At 47.0% G+C, this 27,466-nt stretch overlaps 1 protein-coding gene across 3 annotated transcripts; it reads right to left on the bottom strand.

The window, feature by feature from the left end:
• Positions 1 to 1,222: 1,222 nt before the first annotated feature.
• Positions 1,223 to 22,019, bottom strand: RSPH9 (radial spoke head component 9). 3 transcript variants are annotated; one of them, XM_065402110.1, is made up of 5 exons: positions 21,793 to 22,019; positions 20,386 to 20,548; positions 19,330 to 19,459; positions 18,204 to 18,350; positions 1,223 to 1,383 (listed from the first exon to the last, which is right to left on the bottom strand). In XM_065402110.1, exons 1-5 carry the CDS (start codon positions 22,017 to 22,019, stop codon positions 1,223 to 1,225), a joined length of 828 nt encoding a protein of 275 aa, XP_065258182.1. The 3 variants fall into 3 exon arrangements, with proteins under 3 accessions (XP_065258182.1, XP_065258183.1, XP_065258184.1); XM_065402111.1 differs by having other exon boundaries at positions 19,330 to 19,419; positions 20,391 to 20,548; XM_065402112.1 differs by lacking the exon at positions 1,223 to 1,383 and adding an exon at positions 3,725 to 3,810.
• Positions 22,020 to 27,466: the final 5,447 nt, after the last annotated feature.

Below are 27,466 nucleotides of genomic sequence, written 5' to 3'. Positions count from 1 at the left end.
GAGTTTTCAAACTTGTCAAGGTTGCAGCTGCTGCATAGAACTGTATGTGGTTGGGGCTTGTACATCATTGTCTGTCCTGTAGCTCTGTTCCTGTACAGTTCATACAACACAGCTGGTTTTCACCTTAGTGAGCAGTCATACTTCCAAAATGCTAGGTATGGGCCTGATGCAAAAGAGAGATTAAATTTACTGGCGTTCATTGCTGCTATACCTCTGAGGCCACAGGCTGTGTAGCCCTTTTTTATTATCTTCTGTTGTGCTGGTGAGTCCTGTGTTAGCTTAGGCAGGACCGTCTGTTCCCATCTACCAGCATGGCCAAAGAAGTGGGGGAGATTCGATGACCTGTGTTGTGTAGCAGGTCAGACTAGATGACCATAATGATCCTTTTGGCCTTGAGTCTGTGAAAAGGAAGCTCTAGATTCAGGCAAGGCGGAGTGCAAGATGCCTGGATCCTTGACTTTAGGGAAAATGTAAATGTTGACTCGAAGTGTGTTGAATCCTTAGGTAAAATCTCTAGCTGAGCCTCTCAGAAAATGGAGGCCAGGAGCTCTATCGGCCTATTCTGTCCCTTTCCATTCTCTTTGAACGATCACTACTCACATTGCGTCTAGAACAAACACACTTCCATGGCATCTTTTCTATGGCAGGTAACCCAAATCAACTATCAATGTGATGGTGAGAGAACAGTGACTGGGTGAGACAAGAGCAGTGGTACGCCATGTGGCACCCTGAATGTTTGAACCTGAGAGCACAGTATTTTCCAGCACAGCAGACTGACTCTTGTAGAGTTGGGTCTTTCACTTCTGCCAGCAGTGAGCAGGCAGGACCTCTGCTTTTGGCAAAACAGACCCCCTTCTCTCCCCACCACCCACACCGAGCACAAGGTGGAGTGTGGAGCCCGGAGTGTAGGCAAGACCTAGAATGCAGCAGCTTTTCCTTCTGATATTAAGCAGAAGCCTTATTTTCTGTCAGCCTTCACTCACGCTGCCTAGGAATAAGATCTGGAACACGATGCCTGAGCACACAGATGGGGGCCTAGGTTTAAGAATACACACAGTGAGGCATTAGGGAAATCCTCAGGACTCTTTCTGGGGCACAGAAAACTGCTGACAGGTGCAGAGGTTTCACACGGGTTTATTAGAACAAACATAACTGCAAATCCCCAAGTATAAAATCTAAATGTGACACCTCTTCCCTTGAATCCTCAGCTTGGGTGGACAATTCACAGCATGAAGGGCAGGTCTATGTTCTTCTCACCTGTGCCAAGGTAGATATAGCCAAATTGTTTAGTCATGGGGATGTGGTAGAATGTCAGTCCTGGCCACAGCAAGCTCCTCAGAACCACCAAGCTGCCTCCCCTCTCCAGCTGGATGCTCCAGGATCCTACATAACAACAATGTGGCTGATGTGAGTCAGCACAAATGCGAGACACCCTTCCTGCAGTGACATGTGCTAAGATCAAGGTGCGATCCCAATGGGTTGCTGCCTGGCTAGAACAGGGAGGTGAATTAAATGGTACACAAGGCTGAGCTAGCACAGTGGGGACTCTGCTACCTTATGGGTGTTGGGGATATCAAAGGATCTGCCATACCAGAAGGACAAAGAACTCTGAACTCTTCCACACCACTCACCCTAGCACCCCAGGCTGCCTTTCTATTTCCAGGCACTCCCCTCTAGTTTCACTCAGCATTTTCCCACAGCTATGGTGTGATGAGAGGTACCGGTATGTGGTCTGAGCCTAGGAGTCAGCAGATTCTATTATTGGCTATATCTGCTAAGAGGCAGCAGCTATTCTAATGGGGGGCTCTGTAGCCTGCTTAGTCTGTACCCACTGACCAAAAAAAAATAATTATGAATGCAGAGTTAAGATTGCATGCTGGTATTTTGTGTCCTTCCAGAATGTAAAGTTCTGAAAACCAGGAAATACAGAGGTAAGGTACACAGCTATGCAGCTTTAAACCCATGTCACGCACCTCTATATCGGCCCTCCCAATACCTACCTCCGCCCCCTGACCTGAGCACCTCAACCCCTCTTCCCTCCCCTCCCACTCATTCCCATTTTCCCCTTCTGTTTCTGCAGCCTCCGCTCCCATCCGCCCACAAGCATTCGCCTGTGTCATTTATTTTCTTTTCAAAAATAATTTGAATGCCTTCTGAGTTTTCTGCTGTATGCAGATTACATTTCCCCAAACTAAAAAAAAAAACCTCTGACAGAGGCAGATCGTAGCAACGTCTATTTTTTTTTCTTTCTCAGATTTCTGGCAAGTGTCAGATTTGAATTTACAGTGCCTCAGTGTTGCTCAAGTTTGATGTCCCCTTGAGTCACACAGGTCTGATGAGCTATGGCGGGCTAGCAACTGTCTTGGGCTGTCTGTCTTCAAAGTGTAATCTGTTTGGCAAACTCTCTTTCAAATATTGTTTTCAGTTGTGTTCCTGCAAAGGGCTTAGCGGGCGCCTTGCACTCGTCAGGGTAAACGATGAGTGATTGACACCATTTTGGCCATGATGACAGGCATGGTTTGATCCTATGGCTGCACCAAAAAAAGCTGGTACAATCTGTCAACTTTAAAAACTTTTTTTTTTCCAGTGGGCTATTTTCTTGAGAACCTCTTACACAACTGACCCCAAATTTGGATAACTGACTCTACCCCTCGTCTCCATGAAGCACATCAGATTTCAAGGCAATCCAGTTAAGTCAACCTTTAAACAGAAAGCAGTTCTCAACCTTATCTAAAGCAGCACTGGCATTCTGCTATTATTATATGGTACCTGAGCTAGCTATATAGCTGATCTCAGGAGGCTAACTTGGAGTGGAGTACTAAGCCCTGGAGCAACTTGCTCTGCTCATCTCAATCCTTGGATCCAAGTCTCTAGCAGCCTTGGGATCAATAATCCCCAACTGGTCAAGAGCTAGAGTCTCTTCCCAGAATGTTGCATGAAGACAGAGAAAAGCTTTCCAGCTCCAAGATGGAAGATTTGCCCTGTTGTAGATCCTGAGAGAGAGGAAAGAAAAGAAAAGTGAAAGGCAGGGACACTTTTCAGAGCTGCCTCCAAGCTCTGAGTGATTTATGGAAAAGGTTAATTTTCCTGAGCCTTTCTTGGCTCCACCTTTAGAGTGGGGATTAGTTTCAGTATTAATTGTGCTTTGGCTTTGCTGAGAAGGTTAGGAGCCAATGTGAAAATGCAGTTTCTCCTGGAAGTGACAAGGTTAGGAGCCAGTGTGAAAATGCAGTTTCTCCTGGAAGTGAGAAGCTCTGAGCCACTATTTGTTTTATACTTGACAGGACATTCTGGGAACAAGCCACCAGAGAGGAGCTGGCAGGAGTGTTAACTAGGATTCAATGCTAGGGACTCCAGGAACTGCCTGGAGAAGAAAATACGGGTTGCAACACCAAATCTGCAATGGCTAGAGAGGTAAAATGCATGGGGAGAAAGGCTACTGGTAAATCTCTCCAATCCAAACATGAAACAGCTATAAGGCATCAGGCCCAAATCAGAAAGACAGCAGCTGGAACTGTCAGGCTCCCACTGGCCCATAGTTCAGCTAGACTGAGTCTATCAGTAATTGCTGCTTCCAGAACAAGCAAAAAGCCCCAGACTGTACCTCATGGGTGGCTCGGTTCACTTCTTTCTGCTAGATCCCTAAGGGCTGTGATGGGAAGCTGCTCCTCCTTCCTGAGATCCCCCACATCTGGAAAGTCTTACAGGACTCCATCTTGTCATTTCATGTGTGTGTGGCCACTGGAGGAATTGAGATGCTGTACTCTTCCATCTCACCATTGTGCAGCTGATCCCCAACTTTGCCTACATCTTGACAAATGCAGACAAGGCCGTGCCCTTAATGATTCAGTCCCTGTGAAATGAAGCTCAGGACAAAAAGTAGATGACTCGAGGTCAAGCCTAACGAGACAGATGTTGGCTGGTAGGAGGATGCATTTGGTGGAACTATGGCCTCACCATCTACTAAGATTATCTCTTCACCCATGCTCAAAGCGGTGAACAGGCTTACCATTGTTATGTATTTTAGATGCCAAAATAGACGTGGCCAGAAATGCTTTCTTTCATCTTCTGATGGCCAGACAGCTGTAGCCATTCCGCTCTTATACAGCCCAAGCTAGTGCATTATGCATCTATCTCCTCCCGACTGGATTTCTGCAATGCTCTCTATTTGGGACTGATGCTAAAGGCCACTCAGAAACTGAAACTGGTCAATTGTGTGGCTGTCTGCCTTTTAAGGAGAGGACATCAAAACAGAGCTCTGTGCTCTACACTACCTGCTAATCAAACTTCAGATCATATTGACGTCTTGGTCCTTAGCTTTAAGTGGATTTGGGGCTCAGCTATCTTAGAGCCTGACTTTCCATAGTCCACTGTGTGAGATGCACTCAGAAAAGGATGCTTCCGGTGAGAGAGAGCAGGTTTGAACTCATAAAGCACTGGGTTGGAGTGTTCTCTGTGGAGGATTTGTAACTATGGAGCTCTCATTCACCAGAGCGCAGGCTGAGCTCAGATCTCACCATCTTGATACAACAATGCAAAACCCACCTTTTCATGCAGGAGTTTTCCAAATAAGCGTGTCATAGATCACCCTAAGCCTGCTCTTTTGGAAGTCAATCACCAGCATCTGAGCATGATAAGAGAGCAGTCGAATAGGAAGAATATCCCTTTCTTTCCCCTTTGAGAGAAGGTATTACAACAGCTCCCGAGAATTAAGAAAATTAAATGCTTCATTCACAACATGCTGGGGTCTTTCCTAGCTGTGAACAGGCCCTCCACTGAGGTCACATCTGGGAGGAAGGCTGGTCTTGTGTTAAAGCATAAGATGAAGAAAGAGGTAGGCCTCATAGGTTCTATTCCTGCCACTGACACAGCACAAGCCTGTGTGAGTTATTCCACTCAGTACTTCATTCAGTTTCCTCTGTAAAATAGAGCTAATACCTACCTCATGGGAAGATCGTGAAGTTTAATTCAGTAGTCTGATAAGTGTTTTGAGGTTCTCAGATGGAAGGTACTAGGGAAATACAAAAATCATTTGCACTGCAGGGGAAATGTAAGTAGAATTCATAGCTGGTAGGTAAGAAGTGGCTTTTACTAGCATTAAGTACTACTGCTTGTAAGCCACAGTTCTGTGTCAGATGTGGTCTGTGCTGTAACTAAATCTCACACACACCTGGAGTTGACCCCACAGTTTGGCAGTAACTGGGCAGTGGTTCCACAAGAAGCAGGGGCCTGGAGAATCACTGAGCTTGTGGCAGAAGCTTCCCACAATAATGCTGCTCAGTTTAAGTTTCTGTTCTTTAACAGGGGGAAAAAAAAGACAATTTACATTTTAAGTTGCACCCGCCAAAGGTAAATAAGCCAAGCGCTGTCTGTGCTGAAACTATTGCCTGCCTGTCGCAGCTCCAGAAGGGAAGGGAGGGCACTGCTGTGTGGGAGGAAAGAGCATGGGAAAAATATCCTCTGGATGAAGATCTGGAGCTTCCTATTCCCTCTTTGGAGCAGGCTGCAGCCTCCACCCCTCCAAACACAGGCAGGAATGTTGAGGAGTTCCTTACATCTTTCCAAACAATAAAATGTTTTGAAGCTCAATCAACCAGTGTTAAACCACTGCCCCTTTTATGGCCCTTTAAGAGCTGCCAGGATACCTGGGCTGCATTTCAAAAGTCAGCCTCCCTCTCAGCTTCTTCCTTTCCAATCACAGATAGAAATCCCTGTCTCATCCTCCGTGTCTGTCTCAGCTCTGGGCTGAACCTTGTTCACAGAGCAACGGGGTGTGCGAGCGTAACTGTAGAGGGAGAGGCTTTTTAAACAATGCTGTTTGCAGAAGAGCTTCCCCCAGTGTATGGGCCACTTTCAAGCTAACCTCCAATAGCACTGCTTCTCATTTGGGGGTGATGCTGAGAAAAGGCAGCTTTATAAGAAACGCAATTCTGATACAGAGGCTTCATGTCCTAAAAGGTCCCCACAGGCTAATAGAAGTGACAGCACCAACTCCTCTTAAAAGGAGGAAAGGTCCCGTGGCTAGAGAGGCAACAGCATAGCTGCATTCACCACTAACATCACACATAAGAAGATCTTACACCACTGCAATTCTGCCATTACTGGGAGGAAAACAGCACAAATGTTAATATCCATACACATGACAGCATGGCCAGATTCCCTTTCTAAAGCAACAGCATATCCTTCATAGCCACAAGCATTTAGCTCTGATAGTGCTTCGCCCACACCTACATCACCCTTAGCTTCCACTTCTACCAGTGACAAAAAACCTACACTGGGGAGAGTTTCACACTCCTAATTCACTGTCGCTAACTGCAAAGGAGTGGGCCATAAGGAAAGGAAAGGGCTCCCCGCTCTAGCTCTTGGTGGAATTCTATGCCCACCAGCATTCTCACATGCTGTAGAGCAAATCTTTACTACTCCCTGTGGGGCTCAGCCTCATCATGCCACTCACCGGCTGCAAGCTGACTCTCTCCCACTTGCCCAACATGCCACCTGCATCCCACATGTTCAGCCACAGTCAAACATTTAAAACTCCCTGTTTAAATTTCTTAATAAAAACTAAACTAAAACACAGCCTGGCCAGAGGTTCAATGCTATTAAAAAACTCACCAGAGCCAGAAAAGTAGAGCCTACAAAGAGTAGAATGTTGCCAAAAACAGTTATTGCATGTTCCTAACGCCTGCAACATCATTGTTACCTAAATACAATTACACCCAAAAGTCCTAGGGGGAAAGTTTTCATTTCATGGCCTTCTCTCTACATTTTTCTCTCCTATCGTGAACTATTTTTCATTACAAAAGATAAAGCATTTCAGTTAAAAACAAGGTATCTCCTTTTTTATGGCAAGGAGGAGCCCCTGCTTCCCAGATTCACATTGCTCAGGTGCCTGTGAGATTCACACCCAGCCCAGCTAGGCCTACTGGTCTAACACCATCTGATCTTCAGGAAGGGGCTAAAATTCCCCCACTAGCTGCATTTCTGCCAAAGAGAAGGATGCAGACTTTGCTCAGGAACAGGGAACTGGAATGGAGCCTTGCACTGGGAAACAGCAACAAAGTACAGAATTAAAGCCGAGAAGGCGGGATGGTTACAATGCCAGTCTCTTCCTAGCTGCTGTGATTTTGATGACTACAACCCCAGTCACTTCATCGTGGGCCCTGTATGGTGGGTTTAGGAATCTCTTAGAGTTGCAAAGCACCCTCCTCCTCCTCCTCCTCAAGTGCAGGTTTCCGTTGGATTCCGTCACACTCCATATTTCTTGCTCAGCTGGTCGCTGTGGAAACGTTTTTGGAGCGTGCCAGAAGTCACGTAGCATCTACCTGGGGAGCCCCTGCATTAATCCGTCACCTTCGTGGATTCCTGCGATCCCATTGGTTACAGGCAAGAAAAAGAAGGAGTCTCTAGCCCCTCCTTGCTCTGAATGAAAGACGCTTCCTCTAAATCTTGCTGCTGGTTTTCAGGCTCAATTCAGCTTCTTTTAAGCTTTTGTTACCGAACAAATGTGACGTTTTTGAAAGAAAGATTAACAGTTCGATGAAAGGGCGCAATGGGCAGCTTTGTTCCAGCCTTAGGATCCTTCTTCCCCTCAGAGTTTTTGGTCACCGTCTCTTTCTTAACCAATGGAGAATATTTGTCTGACTCTCAGAGGAGATTATGGCTGCCTTGTAAGTCTCTACCTCACATGATCAAAAAGTGTTGGCCACTTTTAGGATGTAGTTATGACAAGTAGGGGCTGGATTAGGGGTAAATGTTGGAAATTATCCTACAGTAAAGGACTGTGCCTTGGCTTCTGTGCTAGCACACACCAGCACAAACTGTGATTCAGACTTAGTGCACTCACTGCATATCCCATTCACAGCTCAGTGGAATAACCTGTAGGATGGGAAGAGTTACACAGAGGCAGACACTCACATAGCTCCCAACTCATCCAGTGAGCAGGACTAGGAGAGGAGCTCAGGAGTTTATCGCCCCCCCCCTCCCAACTCATACACCCAGACTATTCCCTCCCCTTCCTAGTAGGAAGAGGTCATGGGTCAGAATCTGGGAGTTTTCATGCTAACATGCTCAGCATTAACTGTAGTGGGAATTTCCCTGTAGGTTTGCCAGTTTCCCAAGGAATTGTGTCACAAAGTGACTGTCCCTAAACTTCTCCACTCTCCATGCAGCCATATATCCCGTAAGCCCTCAAAGCCCCAACCCACATGATGGTTGTATAGAGGCGTTTCCAGGGTATGAAGGGACAGGTCAGTGTCATGTTGACTCCCCTTCTTCCACAAGTTCTACAGCCAAAGAAGCAGGATTTCTGTTCCTTCCATCCCTTGTGCATCATGCCACAGAGGGGGACGATATAGCCCATTGCTTTCAAATTATTTTTGCACAATAAATCTTCATCTATTCTTCCGTGGCATTAACAGTCACCTAGGATGGGGACTATGGGGAAGGGACAACAGTGGGTATCAAACTAATGAACAATAATTCTATAGGTGAGGGATGGGAAGAGAGAACTTAACTGTGCACGAGCAGTCTGCAGGGCATGCAGCACAGCTCTGCTACCCTGAGCAGCCATTAAAACAATAGCTAGGAGACAATATAAATGCAGCTGACGTCAATGCCAACCTGGGAGAAGGCACAGTTTGCCACATCTCACCTGAAGCCGCATCAGATGCGGATTGTTCCTAGCAAAAGCTGTCTTGGTTAAGCTTTCTCTAACTTCCAGTAACTCTGTTCCTGCCCTAGGGCTTCACCTTCATGTAATTCCCCAGAATAAGGTTTATTCCACTACTGATTTATGTGGCGATAAGCCAGAACACATGGTTCTATCTAAGAGGCTATTCCTGCATTTCCTGTCAGATCAACAAAAAAGGCATTAGCAAAAGTGGAATGAACAAGAGACCAGGAACCAAAATGGAGACTGAGTGGGATTTTTTTTTTTTTTTTTTTTTTTTTGGAGGAAGAAAGAACTTTAAATACAATCCCTGGAAAGCTGCTGCAAAGACTCTTTGTCTCTGGCTTCATCATCGCCTTGTAGCAATCAGGAGGGCGAGAGCCTCCACCACAGCCCAGAGGTTGATGGACAACCCTGCTCCAGTATAAACTCAGCCAAGGCCTTTGGCTAAACAAGCCCCCTGAAGTGATATAGAGTTGAGACCCAAAGATAGTAAATGCACTGCTTTATGCATAGAAACCAAGCCCAAGGAAAACAGACATCAATTCCAGAAATCAGAGCAGACTGTGGACAGCAAGTCCAAAACTGTAATACTAGCTGCCTCTGGAGTTCCCCTGCTGCGCTGCCACATGAGGGATTCCAGTCCAGTCCGGAACTCCTCAGCTGGCAGTGCCCAGCTCCAGGGGGAGGGAACATCTTGTGTCACTCTTGAGCAGCTCCCTTGGGAGTGGCACTGACAAGTTCTGAAGCGACTCCAGAGTTCTCTCCACTTGGCAAGAAGGATGGGTAGGGCTGATGTGGAGCCTTTGAAGAAGAAAATTATGGAGGAACTGAACATACACATGCTCTCACTCACATGTGCACAATTACACACTAGTGCAAAAGCCCAACAGCCCTTCTTGGAAGTTGTCTAATCTGTAGGGGGACAGATAAATCTCTTCTCTGATATGTCAATATATCACACGCAGTCTGGTCTCTCTGCCCTCACCTTCTACACAAATAGTCTGAAGTTCTCTTCAATACTAGACTTGCTCATTTTACTTTTCAATGGTTTCCTTTTATAACGTACTCAGCACTGATAGTGATGCCATACTGTCCCCTGCTGTAAGATGCTAGGTGTAGCAGTTTACCCCATGGATGGTTGATTTTTGTTAAACAGAGGAAACCAGGTACAGCCAAAACTAGTGCCTTGGTCAAGTCCTGTAACCCACTGCCCTGGCTGTTTGGGTCTGATTCCCAGCTCTGGGGGCTCCCAAAAGTTCTGGGCACACTCGTCAGCTGTACTGACCAGTGTTGGTGTGTTATTGCTTGTTTACCAAAATTAGGGTGACCAGATGTCCTGATTTTATAGGGACAGTCCCGATTTTGGGGGCTTTTTCTTATATAGGCACCTATTACCCCCCCACTCCTGTCCCGATTTTTTACACTTGCTATCTGGTCACCCTAACCAAAATAGCCTTCTAACTAGCAAGTAACTTCATGGGCTGCAGGTCCTCAGGCTGTCAGACACACAGTCTCCAAAGATCACCCTTCCATTCTGGGAATGAGGATGGCTATGGGCCACATTGGAGAACTTGGGCCATACTTTGGCCACTCCTGCTTTAAAGCATCCTTTTCTTTCTAGCACTGCCCCCTCATTCATTATGGGCCTTTTAGTTTGGATTTCAGTGAAACAGCTTGAAAAGCCTTGTCCCTGTGTGGCTCTTGGCAGGCTGAAAAGTAAAGTGCTCTCACTCAGCTTTCACAGGGCTAGGGTGGTGCTGCTTATTGTTAAGCAATGAAAGGGGTGGGCTCAGGTCACATCTGTGAAACGTTAGCAGAGAGGGGAGGCTGGGTGAAAGTAGGTGGCCAGCACAGCATAGCACTTTGCTGGATTTTGCAAGGCCACTGGGGAGATAGGCAGCCATTTGTCTTAGAGCCCCGATAACAGGCTGTCTTGCACTCTGCGGGCTAACTGGGGGCCGTAAATGCCTCAGCAGACACAGACTCTTTGAATGGTTGGAGATGGAGGCTGATAGGGGATTAATCACCCCAGGGGGGCCTTTGAAAGGGAGTTAATTAGCTGTGTTAATGCCTGGAGATAAAGCAGGTTCATGTCTCTTGGCTCTGTCACTCCCAGCACCTGGGGCTTTCCAGGCCGCCATGAAAGCACTACCCAAACGGTGTTGTGAGCCTGGCCGAAGCAAACGTACAGAGAGGCTCTATCTCCCGCTCAAGAATGCAGTTCCTCCGTGTGCAAAGGCCCATTAAGCACTGGCTTGCAATGTGCAGATAAAGTGTGTGCAAGCCAAGTTCAGAGGCAATTATGTCCCTGATTTCACCAGGCTATTGTCAGGAGAGCTTTAGGATAGGCTAACGCACAAGCGTGGGGCCAAGTGGTGGTCACAAATCACTTCATATGCAGTGCTGCATCAGGAATACTATGGGGCAGCAACACTTCCTTGTGAAGCGGTGGTGCCTGGGGACGAGGGGCTGCCAGCTCCCCCCACACTTACTTTGGAAAGGAGCTGGAACAATTTCTGTTTATCTGGATTCCGTTAAGTAATCTCCTTCTCCCCATCCCCCGGGGTGAATCTTGAAATCGAAAGAGGCCAAGGAGTCCCATCTTGGTCCATCCTGCCTATATAAAGCCAGCAGGGAGCCTCCCCAAAAACCTCTCTCTAATATATAGTCTGCAGTTAAACCATAGGGAGTCTTATCTCAGTTCATCCCCCCATGTGCTGAGACAGCAGTGGCTAGGCCCGATGGGTGCTTCCCACACCCCACATTCAATGCCCAGGATCCGTCTCTGGCTACCTCTTCCCCATGGGGTTGGCAGTGGCAACTTTGTGCCCTGCTCCTGCTGGCAGTTGCTGCCTTGCTGCGCTGTGTGTACTGCAGTGTGAGAGGTGCTGCAACTCATTGGCGCGCACACAAAGCACAGCAAAGAGCCAGCAGTTGGACAAAGCATGGCATACAGCCCCTGCCACGCTGATCGCTTGGGCAGGAGGAGGTGATCAAAGACAACCTGAGCCCAAGATGTTTGGGTTGTTTTCAGACAAGACCTGACCCAAACCCAACTTGTAGTTGGATCATGTTGGGTTTAGGTCAGGTTGCAAAGGAACTGCATCTCAACTGGGTCCCCTTTCACTCTCACCAAGAGACTAGTCAAGTGTCACTGCCTCTTTTCCCTACACTCCTCCATCTTTAGCAGACTGCATTTTGTGCAAGGAAAGCCAGACTACACCATCTCTACAAGTCTTTCACTTCCTGTTGCTGAACTCCCTCATTTGCCCCACTGGTTTTTGTCACAGCCTTTTTTGATGTCCATTATCTTCACATCTGTGCTCTAGTTGATCCAGTGATCTGTAGCAAATTCTTAGTGTCAACTTACTCCCTTGGGGTTGAGCCATAAAATAACTGTATTCCCCATCCCCAGGAGGAAGTGAAACAGGAGATCATAAGCCTTCTTTGCACATCAGATACTCATGCCCCTTCCTGTTCTCTCCAATCACTTGTGTGCACAGTCTCTGTCCATCAGTAGTTAGCCCCCATTAATTTTCATTTCCCACTCGTACCCATGAAGTTGAAATCTGCTCACACATTTCTCCTTTCCTCGTTGTGACTATTAGTTCATATCTGTACAGTATTAGGTCAACTGAAAGTTCAATAGACATGTTAAGAATTATTATCATTCTCTTTCCAAACTTCTTTCCTTTGCCTCCTGCTATGTGAAAAACTGTTTCAGCACTAGTTCCTGAAATGCTCTTACCAGGATACCCAAACTTTGCCCAACGTTGACATCTTGCCAGAATCTCAGAGGCTACACCTAACATGCATAAAATTGAGCAGATTGTCTGCTTAAACTGGACCAGACAACCTTATCCTTTAATACAGAGATATGGCAGCAAAAGTTACAGGTCCCAGCAGCCTAGCCATTTGGATCTAAATGGAGGATTGCATGATCAAATACTATGATGGCTGGAGCCGTCCCTTGGGTATGGCAAATCAGGGTGACCACCCCGGGCCCCGCGCTTTGGGGGGTCCTGAGGGTGGGGAGGTGAGGCAGGAGGTGGGTGGGCGAGCGGGGAGAGGAGACGAATGGTGAGGCGAGCAGCAGGCAGGCGAGGAGGAGCCCGCCTACCAGAACCTCCCCCTCTCCCCAGCACCTCCTGCCTGCAAGTGGGCCCTGCAGATCAGCGCCTCCCCGTCCCTCCCAGCGCCTACCGCGTCAGGAGGCACTGGGGGGAGGAGCGAGAGCACAGTGCGCTCGGGGGAGGGAGCAGAACTGGGTGGGGAAGAGGTGGGTAGGGGGCGGAGTGGGGGTGGGAAGAAGCGGGGTGAGGCCTTGGGGGAAGGGGTGGAATGGGGGCAGGGCCTGGGCCAGGCAAATTAGAAACTTGGCGCCTATGTCTCAGGCCCCGCACCCCCCTAGGGACGGCCATGATGGTGGCTATCAGTATCATCAAACATCACATGCTCAGAAATCATGAAAGAGGCCTCCAAAATTCAAGAGGTTTGTTTAAATATCGTGAGACTGTATTTTGGGGCTTTTTATTTGCCTTCTGTTTTTTGAGACTGTAGGGTTCACATTTTCATACTTTTCTCTATGATCATTAAGGCCAGAAACTTACTTTTTTAAAAAAGCAAGATGAGATTCTCACATAATCATTGGCCTCTAACAGGTGGGGCTTTGAGAAAAGCATCAAATATCATGAGACTCACAATACAATCATGAGAATTAGCATCACTGGCTGAGCTATAGAAATATACATATAACTAGATAGCTAGATACTACAGCATGCTGGGACCTGTAGTCTCCTTAGGTATCACCTTTATACTAAAGATAAGGGCAGCAAGGGACCCCTTTGTAGAACTCTGCTTGCTGCACCCCCCCCTCACCCCCCCGCAGTTGGTTCCCTGCTCTTATCACTGTGTGTTTCATTAATCTGGTGTTAACTGCTTTTCCTTCCACCTTCAAGACTTAATACAGAAACCTCACTCTGCCTCCAACTTTCCAGTCTCCTCTATCTGTCTAGCTTCTTTCCCACTACAGCGATTCTCAAACATTTTATGAATGGAATCCATTTGGAAGCCATCATAAATTCTCAGCATCCAATGAAAAATAAAACTGCTCCAATTACACTTGTTACTTGCCTGCTTTTAGACATGGAAACTCATACTTTAATCCCCTGGTCTAGATCCTTTGTCTTTAAGCAGCTCCTGCAGCTTTTAGGGTCAATGCAGGCTGGGGGTACTCCTCATACAGCTCCCACTCAGTTAATCCACTTTTCAACATACCTGACTGAGGCAGAGCAGGAAGCCAAGTACCACACTCTGATCAGATGGCTTCAGGTGGAATAAAGAAGGCCAAGCTGAAGCACCAGAAAATAGACTAGTGGTATAAGAGCTGCATGAGCATCTGCCAGAGAAACAAAGAGGAACCAAACATGGAAACCTGACTAATTAGCTAACACAGGTTTTGTTCCATCTTGGGAGGGGAAAGGCATGGTTTGCAATAAAGTGGAGGGTAGGCAGAGCAAGGATGAAGTTTGATTTAGTTTCAAATCAAGGGAAAGAAGGTAACCTTAGCCCCAATCACAATTTTTAATGGAACAAAAATACCTTTTGGGACTACCCACCTCTGACAATCTCTGCTCAAGAGAGGCCCTGTCCTGGAAAGGCAGGGATGCTTCAGGTTGAGAGGGTTGGCTGAGCAGTGTGGAAGGAGTCCAGGATAGGAATGGCCATAGTTGCTGTGGGTCAGGACTGAGATGCATTGGCAGAGCTGAGTGGGGAAGGAGAACCCAAGACTGGAACAGCAGGGGGGCTGCAGCCAAGATTAAAGGACATTGGTAGATTTGTGCAGAGGAAACTTGCACTGCATCTACCACACTATGCCTGGCTCTGCCCTGTGCTGTCTGTCCCCTCATTTTCATAATCACCCATTCCAAGTTTTGGATAGAGGGGAAAAACTCTGCAAACTGCATGCTCATCCAGGGCATGAGCTGGTCTTTTTAACTTTCAAAGCTCCTATTTGGGACTGGGCTGTATGCCTTGCGGACCCCGTGAGTAACGTTTGCCTTGTTCCCATATCCTGATGGACTCATCCGATCAGAATCATCTCTATAGTCCAAGCAGTGGCAGGGGGAATTTGGCTGGATTTATGCAGGCAACATATGATGGATTTGTGCAGGAATCACACAAAATCCTACAATGGCCAACTCTTCTGTTAGGAAGTGCACAGCTGCACCTGGGCTGGAGTTGCCTTTGAGAATCACCTCCACTAAAGGCATTTAAAATTTGCAGCAACAACCTTCCCAGAAGAGACAGCAACGACTTACATTTACAGTAATCTCAGGAAGCTACAGTTAATTAAATGTATTTGCCTCTCCCCTCTTTGACCCCCACATTCTAGCCCAGGGCTGGCTAAAATGCAGCCTGTGGTCAAATGTAGCTACCGGAGCTCTACAAAGCAGCCACCTTCATGTCTAACACAGAGGTGTGACCAACAAATGGCCTAGTCCTTTAGAACTAGAAGGGGAGTTGCATGGTGGGACCTGAAATTCTTCAGGCTGCCCTTGCATATTACAGATGAAGACAGCTGCAATCAGCTATATGTTATGCAAATTAGCCCTCAGGCTCTCAGCCAACTGCCAGTGCCCTTGCTGCCTCTGTTCTAGTGGAAGCATGGAAGGCTCCAAGGATGCACAGCCTCCTGCATTGGCAATATAGTTTCAGTTCTAACATGAGTAAAGAATTTTGTTCAGCTTTGCCTTGGGCCTGTTTGCAGTTATACTGTATTGGATTTCTTGGCCTTCACAGAACAACTACAGGCCTGACCCCTGGATACATTTTCAAGCAGTGCCCCTGATTTAAGCTCTCTCCTTCCGTCAGTTCCTGGTTCGATCTCTATCCTCACAAACTCTGCTGTTGAAAGAGATGAGCTGAATTGCATGTGAGCTTCTTTGTTCCCTCTGCAGAGGGTGTTCTCTCCTGGACTGGTGGCAACAACACAGATCAGTGAAGCAATAGGCAAGTCATGAAGATTGGGTTCTCACAACCTGGAATGACAGACTCCAGAGTGCTGGTGAAAGGTACCAGCTTCATTGACAGTATTGAGCTTTAAGGCCTGTGTTCACTGAACAGGGTCAGCAACAGCAGTGCAAGAGAGGTGTGATATAATGGTGTGAACACTGTACTGGCAATCTGAATTATAATCCCCACATTAACATTAAGGAACTCCAAATGGTGGACTAGGGAGGAAGTAGTATATTATGGTAGAAAGGGCTCTGTTCATATAAACCATTACTTTAAAATCTAACTGTTTCACCATCAGGTTACAAACTTGTACCCTGGGATTCAGAAAGAGCTGGAACATGAACCCCAGAAGAGAAGGGTCTATAAGAGAAACCCAGACAGAACCTGAACTACAGCACAGTATTGCTGCTACAACACTAGGATAAGATTAACACCTTTCTTCAGAGACATCTAGGAGCCAAGCTTTGGAAACATGAAGCCATACAGCTCAGTGAAGAATGGATGTAGGAGAGAACTAGGTAGGAGAAATAAATACGTAAGTAAAAACCTACGACAAATGGGCAAATATATCAGTGCAGCCAATGCCAGGCCATTTAAGATGTCTTGAATCTCAGCATTAGGATGTACACTCTCTAGAGCATCAGAAGAGGAGATTACTGTCTCTAGTGGGAAAGACACAGGGTGAGCAGGGATTGCAGCCCTCGAGCATTGTTCAGGATGGTGATCCACAGTATTCCTGATCTTTAATAAGAAGGTTCAACACATGGACACTACAGATCCCTACATGCACTGTTCCTTTTGATTTGAGAGGATAGGCTTGTCAACTCAATGGAGACCTGCATGCAGAGACATCGGGCTTGTCTACCTGGCACTGGTAAAGCGCACTAAAGGGGTCTGATTTGTAGGCTGCTCTAATGTGTTTCACTCTAACTGCCCCATGTAGACCCAGCTGGTGCACTCTGAAAGGTACCTAGTGTGCGTTGATGTAGTTCTGTTTCAAACAAGAGTACATTAATGGAAACTAGATACCTTTTAGAACCAGCAGGGTCAACACAAGGCAGTCAGAGTGCAGCACATTAGTGCACTTTACAGATCTCACCCCTCTGGTGTGCTTTGCCGGGCCATGTAGACAAGCCCTTGCAGTCTCTTCAGGCTACACCTCTGGACCATGGCACAAGTAGCAGCACTCCCAATAAAGTTGAATAACAGTTTACTCCTGTTTACACTCACTCAGAACTTCCTGAAACTTTCAGAATTTGAGCTGAAATGACCTCATTCTCTGCTCAAAGTTACTTTTTGACAGAGAAAGTTTGAGCAAAAGATATATGTATTTGGGCAAAGTCTGGGAAACTATTTACATCCTTGGCCAGCCATGGAGGAAGGCTTACACAGATAGCTACTCCAGAAGGGAGATAAAATAGCAAGCCAAAATCCAGACTTTTGGGGCAACAAGAGCTTTTGACATCAGGACAAAGGAATATCCCATACTGGAATCCTTGGCCCCAGCCAGAAGCATTTAGCAAGCCAGCAAAACACAGACAGAAATAAAGAGTGAGAAACTGGAAGCAGTTAATGTTTTATAAGGATTACAGTGCATGTTTGTAGATCTAGGTGAACTTCCAAACCTAATATAGCAACACGGAATGTATCTGCAGAGCATGTGGGACTTATAAAGACTTACTCTCCTTCTAAGCTACGAACTAGATCCTGGCCAGAGTTTCAGAGACAGAAGATTTTCACAAATCCAACCTGCTGGCATCTTTTTAGAGAGAGATTCTGCCAAAGGAGTCTTCTGGGGGACATTAAAGAAAAAAAAATAAAGATTGTCCACCAGACTGATGGGATCTGAACTACACCTACACTGTAATATACACATGCGTGTACTCCCTCTTTCTCCTTGCAGTTTGTTTTATCCTGCCAATGTAACAGATTATTACACACTGCAGCATTTCTATTGCAGTTTATCAAAGGAAAGTTTGAACCCAGCCTCTCAAAGATATGAGTTTAGAGTTAATGAGAGCCCATTTAGATAAGGAGAGCAATATAGGGTGGGATGGGAGGTGTGAAATACTTCAAACCCCATAAACTACCCTCTATCACTAGCACGGTTATCTGCCCCAGCAGGGCACCAGCTGCTACAGACCCCTTCCTAATCAGGAGAGAATGCAGAGCTCTAGCAGAGGAGAGTGCTGACATAGGGGTCAGGAGAAGTTACCTATTGTAAGGATGTGACAATCCTACTGCAGTTTATATTTATCAGGAGAACCTTGGCACTGTAAATGTTTAAGATTTCTTAAGCGAGGGTCCAAGCACAATATTCCTGTGTGCTGGACAGAGCTCCTTTGAAGCTCAGTGTGGCTCAACAGAGACCGTTATTACAGACAAAGGGCTCCTTCTGAGCATGTCAGCTCCACAGAACTCCTGGGCCTAGTCTACTTCGGATCTGGAAGGCCACCAGGAGGCTATCCCTTTCCTTCCATCCTTTGACTCTAATCTCTTAAGAAAGTCTGTTTACCTTTTGGGATATCATGCTCCAGAGAGTCCAGGAAGTCAATGGATGGGTCCAGGTCAGCCTTTTGCAGGAGTGTTCTGTTCTTCAGGTTAACAGGCTCAGTGAAGTGGAAATAGGAATTTAACTTTTTTGCCTCAGTCAGAGACAGACCTGTAGTATGAACAGTTGGAGACCATTAGCACCATGCCTGATCAAACACTCATTATATCAAGATCTCTCTGCTTATTCATAGTCCAGAGAGTACAGCAGAACCACAGCCTCTCTCCAGCTTTGTTCCATGGGCTCCACAGAAAGATCAGAGACCTGCTGGAAATGGATGATCTCACAGTGTTGGGGGAGATTTTGCAGGCAATGCAAATTGAAGTCCCAGATTAGCGATGGGTGCTGAACGAGACAAATCTCTCTGTGAGCCCTGCAATCAGAGGGAGAATTTCTCTAGCACTACAACTACCAAATGCTGCTAGAAACTCCATGGACCGTAGCATAAAGGCAGGGATTCCCAAACTTGGTTTGCGGCTTTTTCAGGGTAAGCCCCTGGCAGACCGTGAGACACTTTGTTTACCTGAGCATCCGCAGGTACGGCGGCTCACCGCTCCCAGTGGCCGCGGTACGCCGTTCCCGGCCAATGGGAGCTGCAAGAAGCAGTGGCCCGGCCTGTGCCGCTTCCCACAGCTCCCATTGGCCAGGAACAGCAAACCACAGCCACTGGGAGCTGCGAGCGGCCGTACCTACAGACACTCAGGTAAACAAAGCATCTCGCAGCCCACCAAGGGCTTACCCTGAACAAGCCGCGAACCAAGTTTGGGAACCCCTGCATAAAGGAAACTCTATGCTCAGTAACTTTAGAGACTCAGAGCCAAATCAAATCCATTGGTGATTTGGAGTCCTTCTCCTCCCATCTCTCAGAATTATGCACTCTGTATTAGTGATTCTGTTAGCAGTTCCATAAACTGAACCAAAATGGAAGCAGCAGCAGTGGATTCCCTAGTCTCTGTTCACCAAGCCAAGGGAGAGGAACAAGCCAGGAACCAGAATACCAGCTAGAAGGAGAAAGTAAACCTCTCTTACTGCTTTTGTATTCAAAGTACAGACATGCACCTGAATCCTGATATAAATTATGTAGATTTACCTTCAAAATTCCTGTTTTCATGGACAGGGCCGAGCGGGGTCTTCACAAATGCACCCCGTGGGATGATACCCACTGCCTTATCTATCTGATCTATTGTAGCTACAAGACGGATTTCCTCCTTGATCATGGGCTTTAAAGAAAAATAAGCAAATATTAAATCGCAGCTTTCACTGTTTCTTTTACTGGAAATAAACTCAGGGTGCCTGTAGGAACCACAATACAGTCATCATCTTGAGTTTGATGGGATTATGAGAATGATCACACTTCACATATTCTTAGTGAAACAATATAACAGAGAACATTGTTAAGAGTAGACATTTCAAACCCATTGGGGCAGTAGCTATTATTCCCTCCCTCTGGATTAACCCAGGCATAACTGAGATCCGAATTTGGCCATTTGATTATAAGCAATAGCAATTCCATGTTCAGTTTCTATATAAAGTGTCAGGCACAGCTATGAGACAAGATGCAAATGTTAAATAAAGCTATATAAAAATATCTGAAATGAATCCAACTAATTCATATAAATAGGGAGGAGAAGTGAGGATGTTTCCAAGACATTTATAACTCCAAGGTTAGCTGAAGTGGTCAATGAAAGTTGCTGCTGTTCCATAGCGACAGAAATCAGGGAAATGCATGTTCACCCCAGTATGAACAGGGATTTCCTTAAAGGAGATGTGAGCTATGTTGAACTCATGTTGAGACTGAAATACTACTATCCCTCTTCTTCTAAGGCAACAGTACCCAATATTTTGGGGCACCAGTCAGCGCCGCCTGCTTCTCTACAACTCCTCCCATTCAGTGGTGCCCACTCAAACATGCATTGGTTATGAATGATAGGATCCTCGCAAGTGTAATACTTTGTACTGGAGCAGCCTGAACTCCCTTGATGATTAAAGCATTCACAGCTGGTTGGAAAGGGCAGCAGACTGGGAACCAGTATAGATTTATTACCAGGAAGAAGTATCAATTCTAGTTTGTTCAGTTCAGGCTGGGAACAACTGTATTAGGGGACAGCTTAGAAGACAGGTCTAGAAAATGGCCTGTTGTACTTACCCCACCTTCCTCCTCATATATTCTCTCATTCTCTTCCCCCTTCTTCTCAGTGGGATCATACTCATAAGATGGATCCCCCTGGAAACGGCCCTTTAGCCCTGCAGTCTGTGTGATCATTTCCTCAGTAGCTGGTGGCAGAAGACTCCACTCCACGCAGTTCAAGCTGTCAGCCAGACAAACACAACAAAGGGCAAAGCTTATTGAAACACAGGGACCCTCCTTTTCAGATGTAATGCAGCCCATTGGGAGCCTTGCAAGAACCATTGGTGAAACAGGTGACATGCAGAGAGACAATGGTGTGCACTGATGGAAACTGATTGCCTTTTTAAAGCATCACCACCTGGTGCTCGAAAAGAGGAGCCACTTGGGGGGGGGGGGGCTCAGAAAGGGAGGATAGAAGCTGCTGTTCAATATTACATTGTACAGCCAGCATCACACAGACATTTTAAAGGAAGGACATTTTTAAAGGTCTTGTGGTTAAAGAACTAGGAGGTCTGGGTTCTATTCCGAGCTCTGCCACATACTTCCCTGTGTGAACTTAGGGTATGTCTACACTGCAATAAAAGACCCACAGCCCGAGTCCTGTGAGTCTAAGTCAACTGACCCAGGTCAGCTGCGGCTGTGCCATGGGTCTTTCATCACAGTGTAGACGTACTCTTTGGCAAGCTTCCACACTTTTCTGTGTCTCAGTTCCTTCTCTGTAAAATCCCCTTCCCATAGGGAAATTGTGCAGAGAAATCCATGAAGGGTTTGTAGGGTGCTCAGATGTTATAGTGATGAGCACCATAAAACACCATAATAAAGTCTTGTCACAGTAAGAGGCAAAGACAGGAACCAGTTCTTCCCCGCCCACAGCCCCTCTCAGCTGCAGGAGTAACTCTTAAGCCCACTCTGCCCCACAACCTGTTGCTGTGTCCTGTATGGACAAATCTTGGAATGAAGCTGCCCCATCCAGGGACTATATGGATAGTTCCTGGACAGTCTGACACCCCCCCCCCCACACACACACACACACCTGTATGGACAGATCCTGAGCCCAGTTTCCACCACCACCACCACCTGTACGGACACCTCTTAAGTCCAACCTCCCATGTCCCCATCACCTGTATGGACAGCTCCTGAGTCCAAACTCCCATGTCCCCATCACCTGTATGGACAGCTCCTGAGTCCAGCCTGCCCCCCCCCCCCATTACCTGTATGGACAGCTCCTGAGTCCAGCCTACCCCCCCACACACACACACACACCTGTATGGACAGCTCCTGAGCCCAGCGTCCCATGTCCCCATCACCTGTATGGATAGTTCCTGAGCCCAGCGTCCCTCCCCCCGTATGGACAGCTCCTGAGTCCAGCCTGCCCCCCGCACACACACACCTGTATGGACAGCTCCTGCCCCCGCACGCACACACCTGTAGAGGCGGCTCCTGGGCCCGGCGCGGTCTCCCCCCAGCCCCTCGGCGATGTAATAGGGCCCGCGGATGCCCTGGATGCGGCCCCAGAACCGGACCCGCTCGAAGCGATAGTCCCGTCGCAGCAGCAGCAGCGAGGCCCGCAGCGCCGCCCGCTTCTCCGAGCTCAGCCCCCCGCCGCCCCCGGCCACCAGGTCCAGCGCGTAGGGCAGCGACTCGGCGTCCATGGCAGGGCTCCCGGGCGGGGGGGGGGGGGGGGGGGCACCGGCTGCGGCTGTGCAGGAAGCCGCGTCCCGTTACCTGGCAACCGCCTCCACGGAGACGCGTCGCTCGGAGGGGGCGGGGTCGAGCCGTTGCTGCGGATTGGAGGTCAGAGGTCACGTGGTACTGGGGTCAGAGGTCACGGGCGGGGGGAAATCTGTACTGCCCTTGTTAACCCTTTACTTCGGGGGGGGGGGTCACAATTTTTCGTCAAAACTGAAAATTCATCAAATTCAGGCCCGTGGAAATAGTGCAGAGGCAGATGGTGGCACCCTGGCAACAGCAAGACCCATGATGCCATGGCAACCACAACACCTATGATGCCATGGCAACAGCAACACCCATGGGACTAAAGGACACCTGGGCAATGGCAACACCCCAAAGATCACAGCCCCAGTTTCTCCCCAGAATAGCTGACCTGAAGAAACACATACAGGACATAATGTGGCTTCCCTCCTTCACCTCGGCCGGGTGCAGCCCCCCCAGAGCCTGTCCCACCCAGTCCTGACACCCCATCGCCCCGGCCTTCCCACTTGGAGAGAGAGCGTGGCAGTGGGAACGGGCATTGCCACACAGTGAATTGCGCTGGGGACGGCCTCTGTCACACACACCAGGGTCGTCATCCTGGCACAAGGGACAAAATGGCCAATCTGCTTAATAGCACTGACAAGCATGACTGGCCTGGGGATTCGCAGGTCCCCAGGCAAGGGCAGGAGTCCAAGCCCCCAAAGGATGGCAGGGTGCTGGGGAGCACTCAGAGAGCCCAAGTGGCTCAATGTGTATTTGGGTAGCTATCTCAAGGACTCCCAAGCACTGGCTATACTAGCACCCTCTTGTCTTGTGTGGGGTGAATCCTTGATTCCACTGGCAGGACTGGAATTCCCTCTGCAGCCTCAACCCCCTCCCCCATTAGTAGGCAGGTAGTGAACACTATCAGGGGATCCAGTGAGAGGAGAAATCCAGACAGCACCTAATCACCTGTAATCATGGCAGGGAGTTGCACAGTGACCCGTTAAGAGGCACCCATGTGCTTCTCCTGTAGCTCCACCTTGTGATAGAGGAGAGAGCAAGGATTGTGAGAGAGTCTGCAGATGGCAGGCAGCCTGGCCAAACAAACCCCTGTATGCTGTTCCTGTGTAAAGTGAAGCACTCCCTGAGCCATCTGGGACAAGCAGTCTTTTAAGAAGGTGGTTGGAGCAGGTTGCCCTGCATGGCTGCACATGAGATCTCCTCCTCAGGAGGCTGTACACCCCCCCAGGTAAGTCTGTGAGCCTGCAAGACAGCTAACTGTTGTATGTATCTTGTTTGGGGTACCACTAAGGACTGCTTCCTCCCCATTTCAAAAAAACAAAAAAAACATGAATCCCACCACCTCTGGTGTAATTTTTACTGGTGTTATTGTTATTTATCTTGTATATTATGGCAACATTTGAGGACAGCAGTCAGGATTGGGTGCCCATTGTGTTGGGCACTCTACAGACAGAGGAAACAGTTCTTGCCCCATAGTGCTTACATTGTAGTTTTACGGCAAGATGCAGTGAGTGAAAGATGAGGGCAAAAGTAATCAGATCTGTGGTTCTGATTGATGAGTCCACGGCTGTAATGTCCATAGCTTGACAGCTCTAAATCACTTAAAGATTTGTTAATTATATATAAAAATTCCTTATCAAATATAACTTCCTGGGTTCCTTGCACATTTCCCCTCCCACTCACACCTGGGGGGAAAAGTGATCCAGGGATTGCTGCCTATAACTTTTATGTTTGGTTGGTCTCCCCCTTCTATATAAATAAACTATTCGCAGTTGTCCCTCTACCAAGCATTATTAAATTTAGTATTAGCTCTGGGATACACTTTCTGAGAGGCACAGCACAGAATCTGGTCTATTATTTTTAGTTAATTCTGGTGAAAGGGATCAGATTGCTAACCCTGGAGACAGCCTCTATTTAACCTCAGATCATCACAGACACTAGCAACTCAAGTTTTCCACATACATTGTCACCTACCATTGTACCTCATTCTGATCAGGAGAGATTACCTATAGGAGTAAGAGTTCAGTCTCCATAGTTTCTCTGCTGAGACTGCCAGCTACACCCATTCTTATGGTGATTTTTATGATATGGACACCTGTCCACTAGGAAGTGGACTGAGACCTCCAACTCAGTTCACCTGGGTCAGCCAGCCACCCTAACGTGGTAATGACTTTCTATCACGATCATCCACAGCTGGATTCAAACCAGATGCCAAGAACTGGAAGGCTCTTTATCCCATTACTGATCCCCTAAGCCACCCAGTCTCCAGTCTCTGCCTGTCTTGACTGAAGATTATCGAAAAGGAAATCTATAGCTTAAAGAAATTCTTCCAGGTTCAATAAAGCCTGGTGGGTAACTGTACTCTGCCTTGCTTTGTCCTGACCCCAATTACTAAACACTGATAAGGATCGGGAAGTAAGTGGCTGTATTATTTAACAAATGAAAGGTCAAAAGCGCTGCCATTCAGCAAGGTCAAAGGTTACCATCACTGTTATTAAACAATTTGAAAGCAACCTCTCCCATCAGTGGCTGTTCCAGGATAAAGCAGCAAGCAGCTGAGGAGCCAGGCAGGCTGGGGGAAACAAAGCACGGACACCAGATATAGTTCAGTCCAACACTTGGTTGTGGGCTTCATTTCTAATACCTTCTTCAAAGAGGAAAAGAGAAGACTAAAGGGGGGACATGATAGAGGTATATAAAATCATGAGTGATGTTGAGAAAGTGGATAAGGAAAAGTTATTTACTTATTCCCATAATACAAGAACTAGGGGTCACCAAATGAAATTAATAGGCAGCAGGTTTAAAACAAATAAAAGGAAGTTCTTCTTCACGCAGCGCACAGTCAACTTGTGGAACTCCTTACCTGAGGAGGTTGTGAAGGCTAGGACTATAACAATGTTTAAAAGGGGACTGGATAAATTCATGGTGGCTAAGTCCATAAATGGCTATTAGCCAGGATGGGTAAGAATGGTGTCCCTAGCCTCTGTTCGTCAGAGGATGGAGATGGATGGCAGGAGAGAGATCACTTGATCATTGCCTGTTAGGTTCACTCCCTCTGGGGCACCTGGCATTGGCCACTGTCGGTAGACAGATACTGGGCTAGATGGACCTTTGGTCTGACCCAGTACGGCCTTTCTTATGTTCTTATGAGGGGAAGTCAAGTGTTCCAGGAACACACACGGACCTGTTGTCAGTGCAGCTAGCTCTCTTGTCCCTACCCCAAAGAGATTTCAGATCCTACTACAGGTTAATAGGATAGCTGTCCTGTTAGAGTTACCATTCATTGGGTGAGATATTAAACTGAGGTCCCTTCCACCCATCTCTGGTGGGACATTAAATATCCTATGGCAGTTTTCAAAAAAGATTTCAAGGAAAACTTCAGTGTCAGGGTCAAACATTTCCTCTTTGATTAGACCAGTTCTAATGCTGGAGACTGTGTGCGGGCTATTGCTGGATGCAGAATAGCCACTGCAAGCTTTACACTACCAGAACCACTTGACTTCGTAAAGTGCCTTGAGATACCTTGAATGTTAAAGGTGTTGTAGAAAAACTGTTTCTCTTCCATGGTGTTTACTTAGGGCATCACAACTCAAGAGGAAAGAACAGATGTTGATCCATTAACTACCTTATGGGAACCAGTAGAAGATATCGTATTAATAGTGGTCTGGTCAATGTCTCCTCGCCTCCTGGAATAGATGTGACAGAGTCTCGGGCCTTCTCTGCCCTTTGCTAAGGGGACAGATACACACTCCCCAGCGAAGGAAAATCCACTCCGATCGGGTGACCAACAAGACAGTCCTCCAGAGATCTAGCAGGGCCAGGAGGAAATACTGGCAAATCAGGAAACAGCAGGCCAGTTAAGAAAGGCAGAGCTGGGTGAGACTGGAACAGACTAGATGTTCCTCAGGGAGAACACAAAACACAGGCCCTGGCCCTTGTCCTAAGCACTGCAACTAAGTGCTTATATTTTGAAAAGGTTTTTTTCCTCTTTGTTTAAAGGTACATACAGCCAAATCCTGAGTTGCTATTTTGTTACATGACTGATAAGGGACTGATGCCAAGTGTGACGGTGCACTCTATATAATTTTAGAAAAAATATGCTAATGAGAGTGAATATAATGTAACTGGAATATACTTCATGCAAAAGATCTCTTGTAAGGTATCGTTACAAAGCTGATAATCTACTGAATGTGTTCATCCTATTTGTATGAATGTATCATTCTTGTACCTGAAACTAGAAATATGAAATATAACTCTGAGGGCCTATTGTAATTATGCAAAGTGTGGGCCATTGATGGTGGTTTGGAATCTCAATGGCTCCCATTAACCAGGACAATTGACTGTAGAGGGCTCTGTTTTACTTGTAAGTATTCCTGTATACCTGTGTGCTGGCAAGTGGGTAATGAAGTCTTACAGTGACATGTGATCATGTCACCTGAACTGGAATCTATCTTTAACCTGGTGTTTTTCTATTTAGAAGGAGGGGTGGGAACCCAGAGAGGGACAAAGGATTCCCGCCTTATGCAAAAGATATATAAGTGGGTGGAACAGAACAAAGGTGGCTGCAATCATGAGAAATCCTCTAGCTACCACCTGAGCTGTACCAGGGGAAAGGATTGTGCCCAGACTAGGAAGGCATCCAGTCTGTGATAGAAGCTTATTGAAACATCTCTGAGGGTGAGATTTTATCTGTATTCAGTTTTCTTACTGTATTAGGCATAGGTTTGCGTGTTTTATTTTATTTTGTTTGGTAATTCACTTTGTTCTGTCTGTTACTACTTGGAACCACTTAAATCCTACTTTCTTTATTTAATAAAATCACTTTTTACTTATTAATTAACCCAGAGTATGTATTAATACCTGGGGAGGTAAACAGCTGTGCATCTCTCTCTATCAGTGTTATAGAGGGTGAACAATTTATGAGTTTACCCTGCATAAGCTTTATACAGGGTAAAATGGATTTATTTGGGGTTTGGACCCTATTGGGAGGTGGGCATCTGAGTGTTAGAGATAGGAACACTTCTTAAGCCGCTTTCAGTTAAGCCTGCAGCTTTTAGGGGATGTGGTTCAGACCTGGGTGTGGGTTTGCAGCAGGCTAGCATGTCTGGCTCAAATCAGGCAGGGCACTGAAGTCCCAAGCTGCCAGGGCAAGAAAGCAGGGGCAGAGGTAGTCTCAACACATCAGTTGGCAGTTCCCAAGGGTTTTCTGTGATCCAACCCATCACACCAAACTTTTGGCACAGACTTATGGCACACGCAGGGGGGCAAACTTTACAGACTCAGGCAGGTAGCAGTTGCAGTATCATGTATGGCCTGGAAGGGGACACTGCAGAGCAGCCGGGGCTACCACAATAGCCCATGAAAGCCTGCTCTCAAGTGGACG

Source organism: Emys orbicularis, chromosome 3, assembly GCF_028017835.1.
Source record: "Emys orbicularis isolate rEmyOrb1 chromosome 3, rEmyOrb1.hap1, whole genome shotgun sequence".
Taxonomy (NCBI): Eukaryota; Metazoa; Chordata; order Testudines; family Emydidae; genus Emys; species Emys orbicularis.
Note: the sequence above shows the minus strand (reverse complement) of the source record. Positions and strands in the feature narration are given on the sequence as shown.

Excerpts from the sequence above, each read along its gene's own strand:
- RSPH9 (XM_065402110.1), bottom strand. The coding sequence starts at position 22,019 with ATGGACGCCGAGTCGCTGCCCTACGCGCTGGACCTGGTGGCCGGGGGC. Across the intron at positions 19,460-20,385 it reads TATATGAGGAGGAAGGTGGG|CCCATGATCAAGGAGGAAAT; the intron begins GTAAGTACAACA and ends TTTTCTTTAAAG. Across the intron at positions 1,384-18,203 it reads GGAGCATGATATCCCAAAAG|GATCCTGGAGCATCCAGCTG; the intron begins GTAAACAGACTT and ends GTTGTTATGTAG.